At 40.2% G+C, this 14990-nt stretch overlaps 2 protein-coding genes across 2 annotated transcripts in view; both read left to right on the top strand.

Annotated features, from left to right (window-relative positions):
• LOC310939477 (S-adenosylmethionine synthase-like) overlaps positions 1 to 14990 on the top strand; it is a 151185-nt gene that overhangs the window by 111703 nt on the left and 24492 nt on the right. The window lies entirely within an intron of this gene.
• LOC310938746 (inhibitor of nuclear factor kappa-B kinase subunit alpha-like) overlaps positions 3608 to 14990 on the top strand; it is a 12300-nt gene continuing 917 nt past the window's right edge. The window contains exons 1-22 of the mRNA XM_083903328.1: positions 3608 to 3711; positions 4531 to 4649; positions 5887 to 5981; positions 6152 to 6269; positions 6580 to 6649; positions 6746 to 6834; positions 6924 to 7013; positions 7206 to 7330; positions 7985 to 8092; positions 8595 to 8730; positions 8812 to 9006; positions 9142 to 9244; positions 9393 to 9516; positions 9870 to 10021; positions 10117 to 10178; positions 10275 to 10384; positions 11004 to 11053; positions 11159 to 11264; positions 11394 to 11541; positions 11825 to 11961; positions 13180 to 13279; positions 13997 to 14990. The exon at positions 13997 to 14990 is cut by the window's right edge and continues 917 nt beyond it. Of these exons, the coding sequence (XP_083759454.1) occupies positions 4545 to 4649; positions 5887 to 5981; positions 6152 to 6269; positions 6580 to 6649; positions 6746 to 6834; positions 6924 to 7013; positions 7206 to 7330; positions 7985 to 8092; positions 8595 to 8730; positions 8812 to 9006; positions 9142 to 9244; positions 9393 to 9516; positions 9870 to 10021; positions 10117 to 10178; positions 10275 to 10384; positions 11004 to 11053; positions 11159 to 11264; positions 11394 to 11541; positions 11825 to 11961; positions 13180 to 13279; positions 13997 to 14062 (2289 nt within the window). The 5' untranslated portion in view covers positions 3608 to 3711; positions 4531 to 4544 and the 3' untranslated portion in view covers positions 14063 to 14990. The remainder of the gene's footprint in view (positions 3712 to 4530; positions 4650 to 5886; positions 5982 to 6151; positions 6270 to 6579; positions 6650 to 6745; positions 6835 to 6923; positions 7014 to 7205; positions 7331 to 7984; positions 8093 to 8594; positions 8731 to 8811; positions 9007 to 9141; positions 9245 to 9392; positions 9517 to 9869; positions 10022 to 10116; positions 10179 to 10274; positions 10385 to 11003; positions 11054 to 11158; positions 11265 to 11393; positions 11542 to 11824; positions 11962 to 13179; positions 13280 to 13996) is intronic.

Here is a 14990-nt window from a genome sequence, read left to right on the forward strand (position 1 = left end):
GTCATGTCTGTACTTACAGCCGCTCATTCAGAAAACCCTACTTTCACACTCACCAGGCAGACCCTGAATGTCCATGTTTTTCAGTATTTTTACAGTATTTTACAGTCGTTTGTTGATGTTGAACATACTCCTACTGCGTATGTCTGTATGTGCGTGATGAAATATGATATTGAAAAAAAAAGGAAATATGTTACCCATACTTATTGTACACATCCAGGATATGTTGTATATAACACACACACACACTGTCCGCTTTATGCTTATATTGTAGGATATACTGTATTTACAATGTATTCAACACAGTATTGTGACGATGCATTAGGTACACACAGTCGTGTCAAAAAGCACTACCTTATAATCATTTGTTGTTTATGTTTTTTGTTCTTTTGTACACGGTGGTAATAATTCAGCACAATGTGAGTATTATGCTAAAGCCTATGTACCTATCGAAGATTAGTAAGCGATCGGAGGCGTTTGTGACGACGTCGCACACCACGTAGTTTTGGACTGGTGGCTGGTGTGGAATATTCCAAAGAGCATGTGGCTCACTGGGGACCTGAGAGCATGATTGTAGTTGGATCAGGGTTGATACTGTTAACAAATGCATGTGAAATAACGACGTGTGTAAATCCAGATTACGAAAGCCCCTCATTTAGGAGATTTAGCGGGCAGCAAACTCCTGGTCTACGTACCAGACAGTGTGTAACTTGTGGAACATGTGTTAGCAGCCACGTTCACCTCATCGCATCGTATTGTATTGTTGTACAGCCATTCCTTACTCAGGCTTTTTAAAAGAGAAAAAAAAAAAAAAAAAGACACCAGGAGCAGCTGCAGTGCCAGGGTCCCACCAGCAGGGAGAGCTGTCAACATTCAGTTAGGTTCTTTCAGCCATAATCAAAAACCTGCTGCACCTGCAGTCAAAATATGCATGGTGTCACCCCCTCACCTGAGTATGGGGGCAGGGTGCAGGGCTAAGAAAATGAGACAGGACCTGTTTGCAAAAATATGGATGTCAAGTCAAGTGTGTGTGTGTGTGTGTGTGCGTGTGTGTATGAATGTGTGTGTGAGAGAGAGAGAGAGAGGTGTTCAGAGTTGCCTGTTTTAAATATCATCGTTGGAGAATGAGAACGCTGCAGCCACGGTGAAGTGACTGCACATCCAGGCCTAATCAGAGCGTATACTGTTTTGTACCCAATCCTAATCCTAATCCAGTTTCGCCACAGTTAACCTGCAAGTATATCTTGATGATTATTTAACCGATTAAGTAACGTTAAAAGCAAAAAAAAAAAATATTCTTAAATTTTTTGCTTTTTATTTACGTCTTATTTGTCTCATGGCCCTGTCTTACTAGAGGGACAACTTGAGATTATTTAAATGTATTTAAATGTATTATTATAATTATTTGTTAAATACTAAAGGCAAAGAAATGTATGTCCCTTTCCCAGATTGCAGGGTGGCATCTCCTCAAATATTGTCCAAGCATCACTTGATGATTATTGTATAATTCTAGGTCCAATGAATTGATGATTAAGAAGAAAATCACAAAGATTGTACTTGATGGTGGAACAGAATTGAGAACCGGGGCTAACCTAGGATTTTTTTGTGTGTGTGCTACTTCAGGTGTGTTTAGGTTTCTCCTCGACTTAATCTATACACAACCTTTAAAAAAACAACAAAAAAAAACACATATCACTCTAATATAGCTGCTGAATATATGAGGCAAAAATGATTTCTACCATTATTGTGCCTCTGTTATTTGGTTATTTCTTTTTTAGTTATTTATGTTTTTTTCTTGTAAAGTTGGCTTTGAAATGCTACCAGCGGAGAACAATATCCTTTTTTTTTAAATTTAATTTTAGGCCTGTGCCCCAAAATTGTTGCGTCTGTTCAGGAGTTAATTGGATTTCTTTTTTCCTTCCCTTGAGACGGCACTGATACGAGATCCAAGTAGGGGCAAGCAAACCTTAATCCTGCTGCACGTCATGTTTTATAGAGGCAGAAACTCTATACATATCCATATACTGTGTGTATGATGATGGTGCAAAAGGAAGGCAAGTCATCCGAGCTTCCACCTTGGCAAAGTGTCTGAGGTCTCCTCTCCTCTCCTCTCCTCACCTCACCACTCACTTACATCAAAGAGCAGCTGCTGGATCTCCATGGCACTGGTTAGCGTGGAAACGGCTGGTTCCCCTGGTGACGGCCGTGTGACGATGCTCCGAGCGAAAGTCACCCTGCGTTGCACTGCGTCCGCAGCGGCAGAAGACGACTGCTGCAGTCAGGGAGAACCGTGCTTTACCATGTGTTTCCTTCACAGCCTCGTTTTTTTCTGAATGTGACATGTAAATAAAGCATGAGATATTATGGCCTGCTTTCATTTATATTATGGTTACAGTATTAAATTAAGGGTTATTGTGCATAAGATAGTTCATCTTTTTTTCTCTCTCTCTCTCTGTCCTTGAGCTCATGGTCACTTATTATTATTATTTTTATTTTTGTTATCAATGTGAATGAAGGAAAAGGCTGTATTTAATGCTGTTGTATGCTGTTGTGTTTTAGGGAGTTGAATCGGCTCATACGAATCGTTTTACACATCTGGTCTGATCCACCTCAGTGTTTTTGTAGACTGGTGCAGGCAAGGCCATGTTCATTTTATGCTATACATACGTACATACATACATACATACAGTGAGCTACACGTGTCACTGCCTTGTTAAAACTCACCAAGAAAATGTTGTTTGTGAGCTTCTAATTTTTGGAGGCGTAGAAGATTCAAAAAAAATAAAAGTGTTTTAAAAGTTAAACTGTGTCTCTGTGGAATTTAAGTGGTACATTCTCCACGATATATATTGAATAGCTTATTTGCATGTAATACTGACAGGACACCTGATAAAGTAGCAGGTGATTGCGTAAAACAATAAAAATACTAATGACCTTAAAGTTTTATTAAAGGCGCCATATGTAAGAATGTGGCCAAAAACGGTTACTACATTCAGATTCAAAATACAGAGGTCTTTTAGGTTTCGTTTTCTGACGTAACTGGCAACCCGTGGTTGCTCATCAGCTGAGATTCTACTGACTGCAATGGTTAGTAAACAGCGGTAGGTGGCGCCACATGCCAAAACATGATTTCAAAACATAAACATGATTTGCAGTCTGCAAAATATTTTTTTTAATGCAAATATTTTGCTGTACTGTTGTTGTTGGTGAGTTCAGTTTGTTATATGAACATTAGTCCTGAGTCTCTGTGACATATTAGGAGGATTTTAATGGCCAGTTGCTTTAGATTTATTACATAATGCACCTTTAACTATTGATTAGCTTCTGCTAATTATTTGCTAACAGCAACATTATTTCCCAGAAATAATTACTTGTTCTGTCATTAAAAACGTGAAAACAATTCAGAAAACGGATGCTGAATTTGTTATTTCGATTTATTTCGTATTTATGATGATTATACGAGGATAATTTATGATTTTCAGTAGAATTATATGTTTCAATTGAGTTGTGTTGCTGAGTGTTGCTAAACGGCCAGATTAGCGTTCTTGAACGCAGCCTCGTCTCATTTCGAAGAAGAACAGCCGGGGTTTCTGGTGACGTCACGCAGGAAAGTACACATTCTGACGGCTCAGCGCCGCTGACCTGAAAAACAACAAGACCCAACAGTCACATTTCTACACTCAGCAGCTCATGACAGCGTCGTAGAAACACCAAGTAAGTGTCAGGCCGCGGCTCTTGTCAGAAAAACACCACCAACATGTCATTTTACTGCCGTCGAAGCTTGAATTTGTTGAGCATGAAAAGCAATTCAACGACTCGGCCTATTTCCTGGTCTCTTGTTGATCGGCTAAACTGCAGCTACTCGGCAGCTAACCAGTGAAAACATTGTCTAAACTAGTTTATTCTTTGTACGTGTGTGTGTGTTATAATTCCTGGTAATGTCTCGCTTAGCGTTTAATGTGAAGATATCGTCCGCGTGTAGCACATTAGCACAAAGCGTCAGTGTGTTAGCGTCGAAAGTAAAATGACATTAGCCTGTCAGCTCTTCCAGGGTATAGTCGAGCCCCTGAGTTTCATGGCTTCATTCACATTGGTTGAAGATATTCGAATTCTAAGCAACTTAATCACCTCTATTGCCTGAAAGTCACGCTATAAGAAGATCAAGTTGTTTATATTTATGTTTTTGTACAGCATGCGTTACAGCTGCTCTTGAAGGCTGCTACGATTGTCCGTAAGAAAAACTGACATCATCATCATGACTGTTGGTTATTTTTTATTAGGATAATTCTTGTTGTACATTGCTTTGTTTGCTTTGACTGAAACCAAAAGAAACAAAAACAGGATAGTCAGCGAATAAACAAGGAAACGACCCTACATGAATCACGAGAAACGAATAAGAGCAAGAGATCAATACAAATACAAACGAAAAATTTTAACTGCACTACCAAGAGAGTGTCCGATTTGGGAAGCTCTTGAAAAACAAACATCTTGCTGGTGAAATAATTAATAGTCACTTATCATATTTATTTTCAGGTACAGTTGCAGCAATGGAGAAACCTCCCTTCAGGCAGAACCAGAGCTGTGGAGACTGGGAGCTGAAAGAGAGGCTGGGTATGGGCGGCTTTGCCCATGTTTACCTCTACCAACATCATGTGAGTGTTGAACCCTTAACAACATGTTACAGGAAGATGTGGGAAAAAAGCCAGTAAACAAACATACCTGTGTGCTCAGTCTATTATTTTATTTACAGTTTAGATACTGCATCACCTGAAACACTGTTGTATGTAAACAGTCTAGTTATAGTGAAAAGAAGAGAATACACGTTAGTTAGTTTTGCTTTGCTACCAACTTAAGCAATGCAAAAACATAAAAAATGTGCCAATGGCACAGGAAATCACGTATAAGGGACTGAGGGATTGATGGATTCGGGGTTTAAGTGTCCTCCAGTCAAGACGATGTGAAATCAACATAAAAACATATATCAACAAGAAAGAAACACAAAAGCTTCAGGGTGAAAACAGGCTGGCAAACTCGGAGCAGGTTGGTTCATAGTTTGATGTTTATATTGCAATGAGGGCGTATGACTATGGGAATTTAAAGTGCAAATGGCTGTGGAGAATTGTGCATGTGTTGTTAAGGATTTGTAATATCAAACCGATGGTGTGCAGGTTGTTTGGCATGATGTTTGTAGCTTTACCATGGTACCGTGGCTGGCGATGCCATCTAGGTGAGGGCAGGGGGAGACCAGTGGTTGTTGTGAAACTCGGTCGTCTTTAGTCCAGTATTAATTAGGTCATGGCATCCATAAATAAAGTCTATCAAGCCGTGGCAGACATGAGTAGACAAGCATACACAAAGCACCAAACTGGAGAGCACAGAGCTGCTACACACAAGCACGCTGCCATATCTCCATTATCCTGTAGAGACTGTATGTGTGAACACAAATTTCCTCTGAAGTTCCTCCTGCCGGATCCCTCGCATGATCTCTATTTAATATCTGGGTGATCTTGTTTTAGAATACAGAAGGGGGGAAACTCCTAAGAATCCACAGTGCACAAATAAATGCCCTACTTCCTGCGTGTGCAAGCCAGGTGCCACCCCCTCATGTTGATTCTCTGGAAATCCTCGTAATGTTGTTAAGGTGTCTTACCCAGACATCCTTCTGTGCTCATTGTACATAAGTTGTAAACTCAAGACATATCCAGGCCAAAATCTCTGTAATTGGTGTTAATGTGTGTTAATCTGCTGGTATCGTGGTTAAAAATTAATCATGGAAAATTATTTGCAAGGGAGGGAGGGGGTGGGTTAATGGCATTTTTCTTGCTGCTCTTCACAGGTACATGTTATATAGTTGTGTTTTTAATAAAATGTATGTTGATTGTTTTGTAGGAAACAAACGAAAAGCTAGCTGTGAAAATGTGCCGTCTGGAGCTCACGCCAAGGAATAAGGACCGATGGAGCAGAGAAATCCAGATCATGAAGAAGTTTGTCTATTTACTCCGTCTCTATACTATTATGATAATATCACAGTGGCATATCATAAAAATGGTTCAAACAAATGTTGCATTTTAGCTATAGGAAAACCACTGATGTTCACTTCATATTGTGCAGCCAAGTGATGCAGCTCTGACACTGTTTTCTCTCTCACTCTCAGGTTAAATCACATAAACGTTGTGACAGCCCGGGATGTCCCTGAGGTAATGACGCACATCGCCTTAAATGATCTTCCACTGCTGGCCATGGAGTACTGCTCCAGGGGAGACCTGAGGAAGGTGAGGGAGGCGGTCACACTAAGCCGTGACTATTTTTAAAAATGCTTTTTAAATATTTCAACTGAGGTGATTTCAGGTCATCGTCCGTCCAAATTAGGAAATAATTCATGAAGCCAGAAAGTATGATTGGAATTTATCATTCTTCCCACAATCGGGAGGCTTAGCATCCACCTTGTTTCTCTTACTTATGGTCAATAACACAAATAATCCTAAAAAAATACAAGCATTGTGTTATTATTCTGCCTATTATGTGGATTTACTGCAGCTCTGGAAATATGATTAAAAGTAATTCCATTTGTCTTGGTCACAGGTGCTGAGTAAACCTGAAAACTGCTGCGGTTTGAAAGAGAGTGAAGTGCTGTCATTGCTCAATGATGTCGGTATGTCCTGTGTTTTTCTTTTTCCCTGTGCAGTCCATGTTTATTTAGATGTCTTACAGCCTCATCATTCATATAAACCACTGATTCCTGCTCTAGGGTCTGGGATTCAGTATCTGCACGAAAACAAAATCATCCACAGAGACCTTAAACCTGAAAACATAGTACTGCAAGATATCAACGGAAAGGTAAAATTGCACAGTTTGGTGTCCTGCCTCCACCATTTTGGCTGTACAGTTTGAAGATGTATTCTCACATTTTACTTGTTTTTCTACAGCTGGTTCACAAAATCATTGACTTGGGCTATGCTAAAGACCTGGACCAGGGTAGTCTGTGTACCTCCTTTGTCGGCACACTGCAGTACCTGGTAAGTGCTGATGCAAACAAGTATTTTTATTTTTCTCCAATGCATGTAGCTTTATGCAATGATGTCTTACTATAATTTTAGATTTAAGTCCTTTAGCCTATTTCTGACTTTAGGAATGAGTGAATGTACATATGAAAAAGATACGGAACATTTTAGTTCACTGTCAATCAAATGCTTCATTTTTTCCTTCAGGCACCTGAGCTGTTTGAGAATAAGCCGTACACTGTCACTGTGGACTACTGGAGCTTTGGCACCATGATATTTGAATGCAGTTGTGGTTTCCGTCCTTTCTTACACAACCTTCAACCTGTGCAATGGTGAGTTGTTGTTGTTGTTGTTGTTGTGCTTGGTCTGTAAATGAACACAGTAACACAACTACTAGATGCAGTTATGACACTTTAAACGCCAAGGGTTTGATTGCTGCAATTTATGTGGAAAAAAATGTAATAACTCAAGTTAAAAACATAGACATTGTGCATACATTTGAAGATTCTGTGACATTTTCAACTATTGTAAATTGTAATGTCTATAAATCTGCTCAGAAATAAAAAGTTAGCCTGCCAATCACCAAGATTTCTATACATGAATGAGTACAATGCAATCAGGAACTACTCTGTTCTTTTATTCTCATGTGTTGAGAAAAGATTTCATGTTTTTCAGTAGAAATTATTTTCTCAGCCTCACAGCGACTTCTTCAAATGTCTTCTTTTTTTTTTTTTGTTCAGCCAGCTGTCACAAAAAGCCAAAACAATGCAATTACAATAATAAAAGACTTGGGTCATAACCATTGCAATGACATATTTTTCACTAAAGCATTGAGTCCACAAAATGCAGCAAATTCGTTGGACTATAATCTGGCTTTTTCCCCCGCTTCTTTTGATCATACAAATATATGTATGTAGCTGATTATTTTTCAGTCAAAAAAACATATGATTTTAATTACTAACTCTGTCTTTTTTTTTAATCTACAGGGCGAGCAAAGTGAGGATTAAAGGTCCAAAAGACATCATGGCTGTTGAAGAACTGAATGGAGAAGTGCGATTCTCCACACACCTTCCATACCCCAACAATCTCAGCAGGTTAGGATCTTGTGTCTTCTGAAATTCCTTTTAATGAAAGAGTTAAAGGGATACTTCACCGATTTGAATGTGGCTTTGTATTGCTAGAATAGCAGTAGTATTATTTAGAAAATGTGCTTCCCTCCCTCAGTTTTTCCCTGACTTGGAGGGAAGCACATTTTCTAAAAAATACTACTGCTATTCTAGCAATACAAAGCCACGTTCAAATCGGTGAAGTATCCCTTTAATGGTCTTCTTTAACCATGTTATGACAAGGTGGTTTTTAGTCAACCAGGAACAAAATCTCGACCAACCAGGAAATATTCTCATTTAAGAAGCTGAAATATCAGAAAACATGTTTTAATCATGAAAAATATAAGGGTGACGGTGTGATTGTATGTAAGAGGGAGCCAGAGCTGTGCGGCAGGGAGATGTATGAACGTTACAATGCTGCATGTCAGTGTTGATTTTGTTGCCTGTTACCCTGTGCTGTAATAATTAAGATAAAAAAGCATTTTTCTAGGACACTGTTGGAGCCGATGGAGGGACTGCTTCAGCTGATGTTAAAGTGGGACCCTGTCCACAGAGGAGGCCGAGTCAACGGTGACACCAAGAAACCTCAGTGCTTTGAAGAACTGGAGCAGATACTGAGTATGAAGGTGAGTTGTTTTTTTTTGCCTGTGCACTGTGACTCAATTGCTCCCTTCGCTGACCGTTTTTCCCTCTTCTGTCCTCTTCAGGTCGTCCACATCCTGAACATGACCACCGCTCAGGTTCACTCGTTCCAGTTGACGCCGGACGAGTCTCTCCACAGTCTGCAGAGGCGCATCGAGGCCGAGACCAAGATCGAAGTGGTGAACCAGGAGTTGCTGCAGGAGACCGGCGTGTCCCTGGACCCCAGGAAGCCTGCGGCACAGTGTGTCCTAGATGGAGTGGTACGCTAACCTCCCTTTTACACCCTCCTGTGGCTTATGATGTAGCCATAACGGAGGCAAATGTGCCAAATGACCCAATGACAGAATATATTTCTGCTCTACATGTGGTGATGATTCTTCTTCTCTTCTGTGTAGCGAGGGTGGGATAGCTACATCGTCTACCTGTTTGACAAGAGCATCACCAAGTATTCTGGTCCTTTCAGTGCCAGACAGCTACCTGACAAAGTCAATACTATTGGTGAGTTTTAAAAAATTATTATTATTATTATTATTATTATTATTCGTGTTGCTGATGAGACACAAATGAATAACATCCCTAGTGTCTTAATGTTGTCGTTCTCCTCCATATCGTACAGTATAATTGTGATGTGGTGTTAACTTTGTAGTCCAAGAGGCCAAGAACCAGCTGCCCCTGGTAGCACTGAAGAAGGTTTGGGGTGAAGCAGTGAGCTACATCTGTGGTCTGAAGGAGGACTACAGCAGACTCTTCCAAGGACAGAGGGCTGCTATGTGAGTCACATTACCATGTTTACACGACAGTTCAAAAGTTTGAATATTCTAGCTGCAATCGTCTGGTTTTTTATGGAATATGTACATAGGTGTAAAGAGGCCCATTTCCAGCAACCATCTCTCCAGTGTTCTAATGGTACATTGTGTTTGCTATTTGCGTTAGGAAGGCTATTGGATGATTTGAAAACCCTTGTGCAATTATGTTAGCACGGCTGAAAACAGTTTTGCGGGACGAAAGGCAAAGTTTTTTTTTTAGAAGTCAAACTAAAAAAAAACACTCAAATTCTAGTTGTTGTAAAAATTCTGTCATCTCCCATACATAGATGTGTAATTTTCTCCTTCTCTTTGTCCAGGCTGAGCCTCCTGCGCTACAACACCAACCTGACCAGGTGTAAGAACAGCATGTTTGGCTTCTCTCAGCAGCTCAAAGCCAAGTTGGACTTTTTCAAAAGCAGCATCCAGTACGACCTGGAGAAATACAGCGATCAGATGCACTACGGCATATGTGAGTGTTTGAGTCTGAAGTTTCTAATGGAGATGATTAAAAATCTGGATTTATGGGACTTATTCTGATGGAGTTTCTGATGTGTTTGTGTGAAGCCTCTGAAAAGATGCTGAAAGCCTGGCAGGAGAACGAGGAAAGGGCTGCTGCTTTCGCACAGGTAACTCTCGTTAACCAAACAAAACACGTGTACAGCCTTATCAGTACTAATCCATTTAGGAGTGGTCCTGTTTTTAATTCCTGTTTTGTCCTGCAGGTGGCAGAGGTGAGCCACTTAGATGATGAGATCATGGCCCTTCACTCTGAGATAGTGGAGCTTCAGAGGAGTCCATACGCCCGACGCCAAGGAGACAAGATGGAGCAGTTGTGAGTTTTAATCTGTCACCAGCAGGTGGCGTGTTAGGTTTATGCAATTTTAAAGTCTGATTTGTTGCTCTGCCAAGGAAAGTTGATTGTTTGGTTAGTTAGTTAGTTCATCTATATATATATGAAGCAGATGGCTACATATAAGTGAAACCAGATACTAGGAAGCCGTGTATTGCTCTTATATATTGTGCTGTGTTTATTAAATTAGTGTAAATGTGATCTGCCGTTCTTTTCATGTACAGTTCTGATGGCCATGGAACCAGATGCTATCAAATGTATATATATCGCACTTAAGTGGGGACCAGAGTCTGCAACCACTGCTGTTCGTCCACATTTGTACACATTTGCTCTGTTTAAACATGTAGAGAAGTTACATTTTCGTTGTTTTAATTGTAGTTTACAGTCATAATATATACAACAATGCTAACTTATTGCTCCTGTGTTTTCAAGGGTTTGTTGTATATTAAACAAAACAGTCATTCCTCCGTTTTAGCCGTAAAAGCTCTAGCTACTGTGACTTCCATGAGGTAGAGTTTAATGGTCTAATTGCCCATGATTTTTTTGTGTGTCATGTTTGTATTTAGCCTTGTAAATGATGATTTAATGAATGCTATTGCAGAGAAGAAAAGGCAATCGAGCTGTACAAGCAACTGAAGATGAAGTGCAAAAGTAAGACACATCAAAATACCGTGTTTCAAAATTTACATTTTCGCCAACAAAAATTATTGAATTTTGTCATAAGAAATGAGTTAAATGGTTCATGTGATCTCTTAGTACCTGAGCCAGATGTGAGCAGTGACAGCTCAGAGATGGTGAAGGCCATCATTCAGACTGTCCAGAACCAAGACAAGGTCCTCAAAGATCTGTACACCCACCTCAGGTATATTGTTATTCTTATTGGCATTTCTTATTCATGTGTTGTCTGAAATGAAAACACCATTAATTCTGTGGCTCGTCGCTAACACTTGTATTTACGGTGTGGTTTTTTTTTTTGCGTTTTTGCCAACAGTAAAATCCTGATCAGCAAACAAAAGATCATTGACTTGTTTCCGCGAATCGAGAAAACCCTGGAGAGTATTAAAGACGCCGACAACACCGTGATACAGATGCAAATAAAGAGGCAGAGGGAGTTCTGGCACTTACTGAAGATCGCCTGTGTGAGTTACTGTTTTTTTATTTTTATGACCCCTTATTAGCAACGGCCACGGCTGGAGGCAATATATGTGTGTTTTGTATGCAAGGCTCATGAATGTGATCTCCTTAGGAAGTTGAGAGAAAAGACTAGAGATCTCCACTGTGTCAGAGGTCACTCAGGCCTTGAAATCCACACCATAATGTTGATTACAAGATCAAAGAGGAGAAATATGCTCTTGTTTATTATTATCACCACTAATTCTATATATATATATATGTATAACTAAGTGTTGTTCTCTCCCTCAGGCTCAAAACTCTTCACGGAGCTCGATAGCAGCCAGTCCGGAGTCGTCCAACCTGCTGCAGGTTTCTCCGTGGTCGCAGTCTGCTCAACCTGTCAGCTCCCCGCATCCTTTAATCTCCTTACCTGGACCTAATGATAGGTAAGGGATCACACATTGATTGTTATACACTACCATTCAAAAGTTTGGGGTCACCGATACAATTTTTTTGGTGTTTTCCATTAAAAGTCACACTTTTATTAAACAAAAGAGTTGCAAAATGAATAGAAATAGTCAAGACATTGACAAGATTAGAAATAATAATTTTGCCCTTTGGGCAAAGAACCAGCAAAACTGTTTTCAGATGTGCTAACATCATTGCACAAGGGGTTTTCTAATCATCCAATAGCCTTCTAACTGCGGTTAAAGGCGCCAACATTAACGACTGACCGGAAAAAGACGCGCGTGACGTCATGTTTACGTGACTCCCGATTGTTAAAATGAGTCTCTAAACTTTAAAAACAGAGGCAGTTCACAAGTATGCCGCTTATTTGTAGCGCTGCTTTTTTCGTTTAATAAACAGACCGCTCCAGTTCGACTGTAGGTGCGCTAACGGCACTAAAGGAGCTAGTGCAGCTAGCGGAGCTAACTGGTAAACGGTGCCTGGACTCCGGTGTCACGCGCGTCTTTTTCCGATCAGTCGTTGTGATGGAGACGCACCATGCGTTAACCTAGTGCCCAGCACTAATTGCTTTACAACAAGTGTTCCTGGTTGTGATACAAGGATCATTAATTAGATCGGTCGGGTTATTCAATTTTGTTCATCAGTGTTGTTTCCATTCCTAAAAAAAACATGGACAGAGAAATCCTTGTGGTTAAAGCCGTGGTGTGTAACTTTTCGCTATCAACCATGTCAAGTGAGTTCACACAACCCGTCTCTGTTTTCCCAGTGTAGTTGTGTTTTGTTTTCGTGTCTGTGGAGACAAAGAGATTCATTTTCCATCACGCGTGACTGTGCTAACAAATCTGGACGGTTAAGAAAGGTCAAGTGAGGTCGTGAGACCAGAGTCGTTCTTTCAGAAAGCTCTGCAGGCTCACCTGAGGCACTACGCTAGCAGTGTTTTGGTGATCAAAGTTGCACACTGGAGCTTTAAAAACATGTGAATCAACACTTTTTTCTGTGGGGTTTTGTCTCGAGTCGGTACAAATGCTAGTGTTGCAGACGGTGAAATTACAACAAAATACACACTGTACATGTGATGAGCGATCCCATGTGATTGTCAAAGCGCAAGACAAAAGACACAGGATTTTATTTTACTTCATATAATCTGTGATTTCACATAAGTCTCTTAACACACTCTGCATGTGTTTTCTCTTCAGCGACGCTGCTCCTCGGCTGCTGCAGGAGAACCAGAAGTATCTCAGTCAGCTGACCAGCCTGATGCAGGAGGCTGCTGATGATCAGGCCAAGAGCATAGCGGTGAGTTCACTGTGGTTTCATAATCATAGGGCCTTAAAAGTTCTCAGTTCTTACCTTTTGATGTAAATAAATCACAAGACGAAAGACACAGAATTATTTTTGACTTATATAATCTGTGATTTCACATCAGATAAAGTGTGTTTCATTCTCCATCCACAACCTTCTCTGCATTTGAACATGTGGATGTTAATAAGAAATGTATCACAGTTACACAGTTAAGACAAAATAATAGTTTTCTTAGTAGCATTAAATAAAGCGGGGAACACACTACGAGATTATTTTTGCCCGAATTTACCCACGATTGGTTGGGGATCGTTGGAGTAAGGACCCGACCTGACCTCAGTCGCAGTCAAACATGTTTACGTTTTTTGAGCCGACTCTGGACACAGTCGGGTACTGATTAGCGACCCAACTGCAAACGCATGCTGCCAACAGCCGATGAAATAGAGTAGGTGGGACACAGGAAATGGCGTCGCAAGATGAAGACGACAGGAAATGGCAAGAATAACAAAACAACCCTTTAAACTGTCGCTCTCGTAGACACGGGAGTCGTTAAATGTGTGATCCCCAGTCCAAAAGAATCTGCTGAAACCAGTCAGACGGTGTCTTCTCCAAGTTTAGCTGCTTATATTAGCTTAGCTTATATTATTAAACGTTTTATTCTTGTTTTGTTGTTTTCCAACTATTGACATGGTCGTGTTTTCCCTCCATTCAAAGGACCAAGACTGGAGCTGGACAAAGTACGATACTTTAACGACAAAATTAAAAAAGCGAAACGCGTGAGACCGCCGTTGTTTGCCGTCCTCCTCGCACTCCTGCTTGTGCTCGGAGTAACACTAAGGACTGTAAGCTGTTGTTGACGCAGCGGACGTTGTATAGTTGTACATGGACTTGGCTATTCTCTTTAAAAAAAAGAAAAGAAAATGGTTCTCTTGATCTTCTTTTTAAAAAAACAAACCAAAGTGAGTTCAGACGTCGACTCACACGGTGGAAGGTTCAATCAATTGTTGTTTTTTCTATGAGAAAACAAATGAAGCCGCCTCTCTCTCTCTTTCTTTCTTTCTCTTTACTCCTTTTCCACACACTATTCATCAAATCTCATAAAAAAAACTCATTTATACTGTTTATTTGCGAGAAACTGAGCAAAAAAATGTAGCACCGGATTTGAGGCTGTTGTGGAGCGGATTCATCACATACGTGTGAGGAGGAGAACGTTTGACAGAAACACGGGAACAAGCTCATCGTGGTGACACGCGAGGGGAAGACGGGAAGTGGAGGGGGGAGGAGGAGGAAGGGCGCACGAGGAGGAAATTACAATCAAGCAAACAGCACTTTGATACTCCCATGTGTCGGAGAAATTACAGTCATGTCGCTCGTGATCAATTTCAGATCATTTTACTGTAAACATTCTCTGATTTAGATTCTCTCTTTCTCTACGTATTATTTTTGTTTCAAGTTCCTTTTAAAATAATCTTATATATATTATATGAATGTGTTTGATGGAAGCGGCTGGCCATGATGTTTATACAGTGTCTATAGTGTACATCTGTTTATGTTTTTGAATTATTGGGCAGGTTTTTTTTTTTTTTTTTTGTTGCGTCTCGTTAATGCTGCGTTCATGTCGTATAAAAGCGAAAAACACTCGGTTTAAAGGAAAAACGATCGGCGACTGTTTATAGTTTATGAAGCGTTTTCCCAATGATAAATAAAA

Source organism: Microchirus variegatus (genome assembly GCF_963457635.1).
Source record: "Microchirus variegatus genome assembly, chromosome: 17".
Taxonomy (NCBI): Eukaryota; Metazoa; Chordata; class Actinopteri; order Pleuronectiformes; family Soleidae; genus Microchirus; species Microchirus variegatus.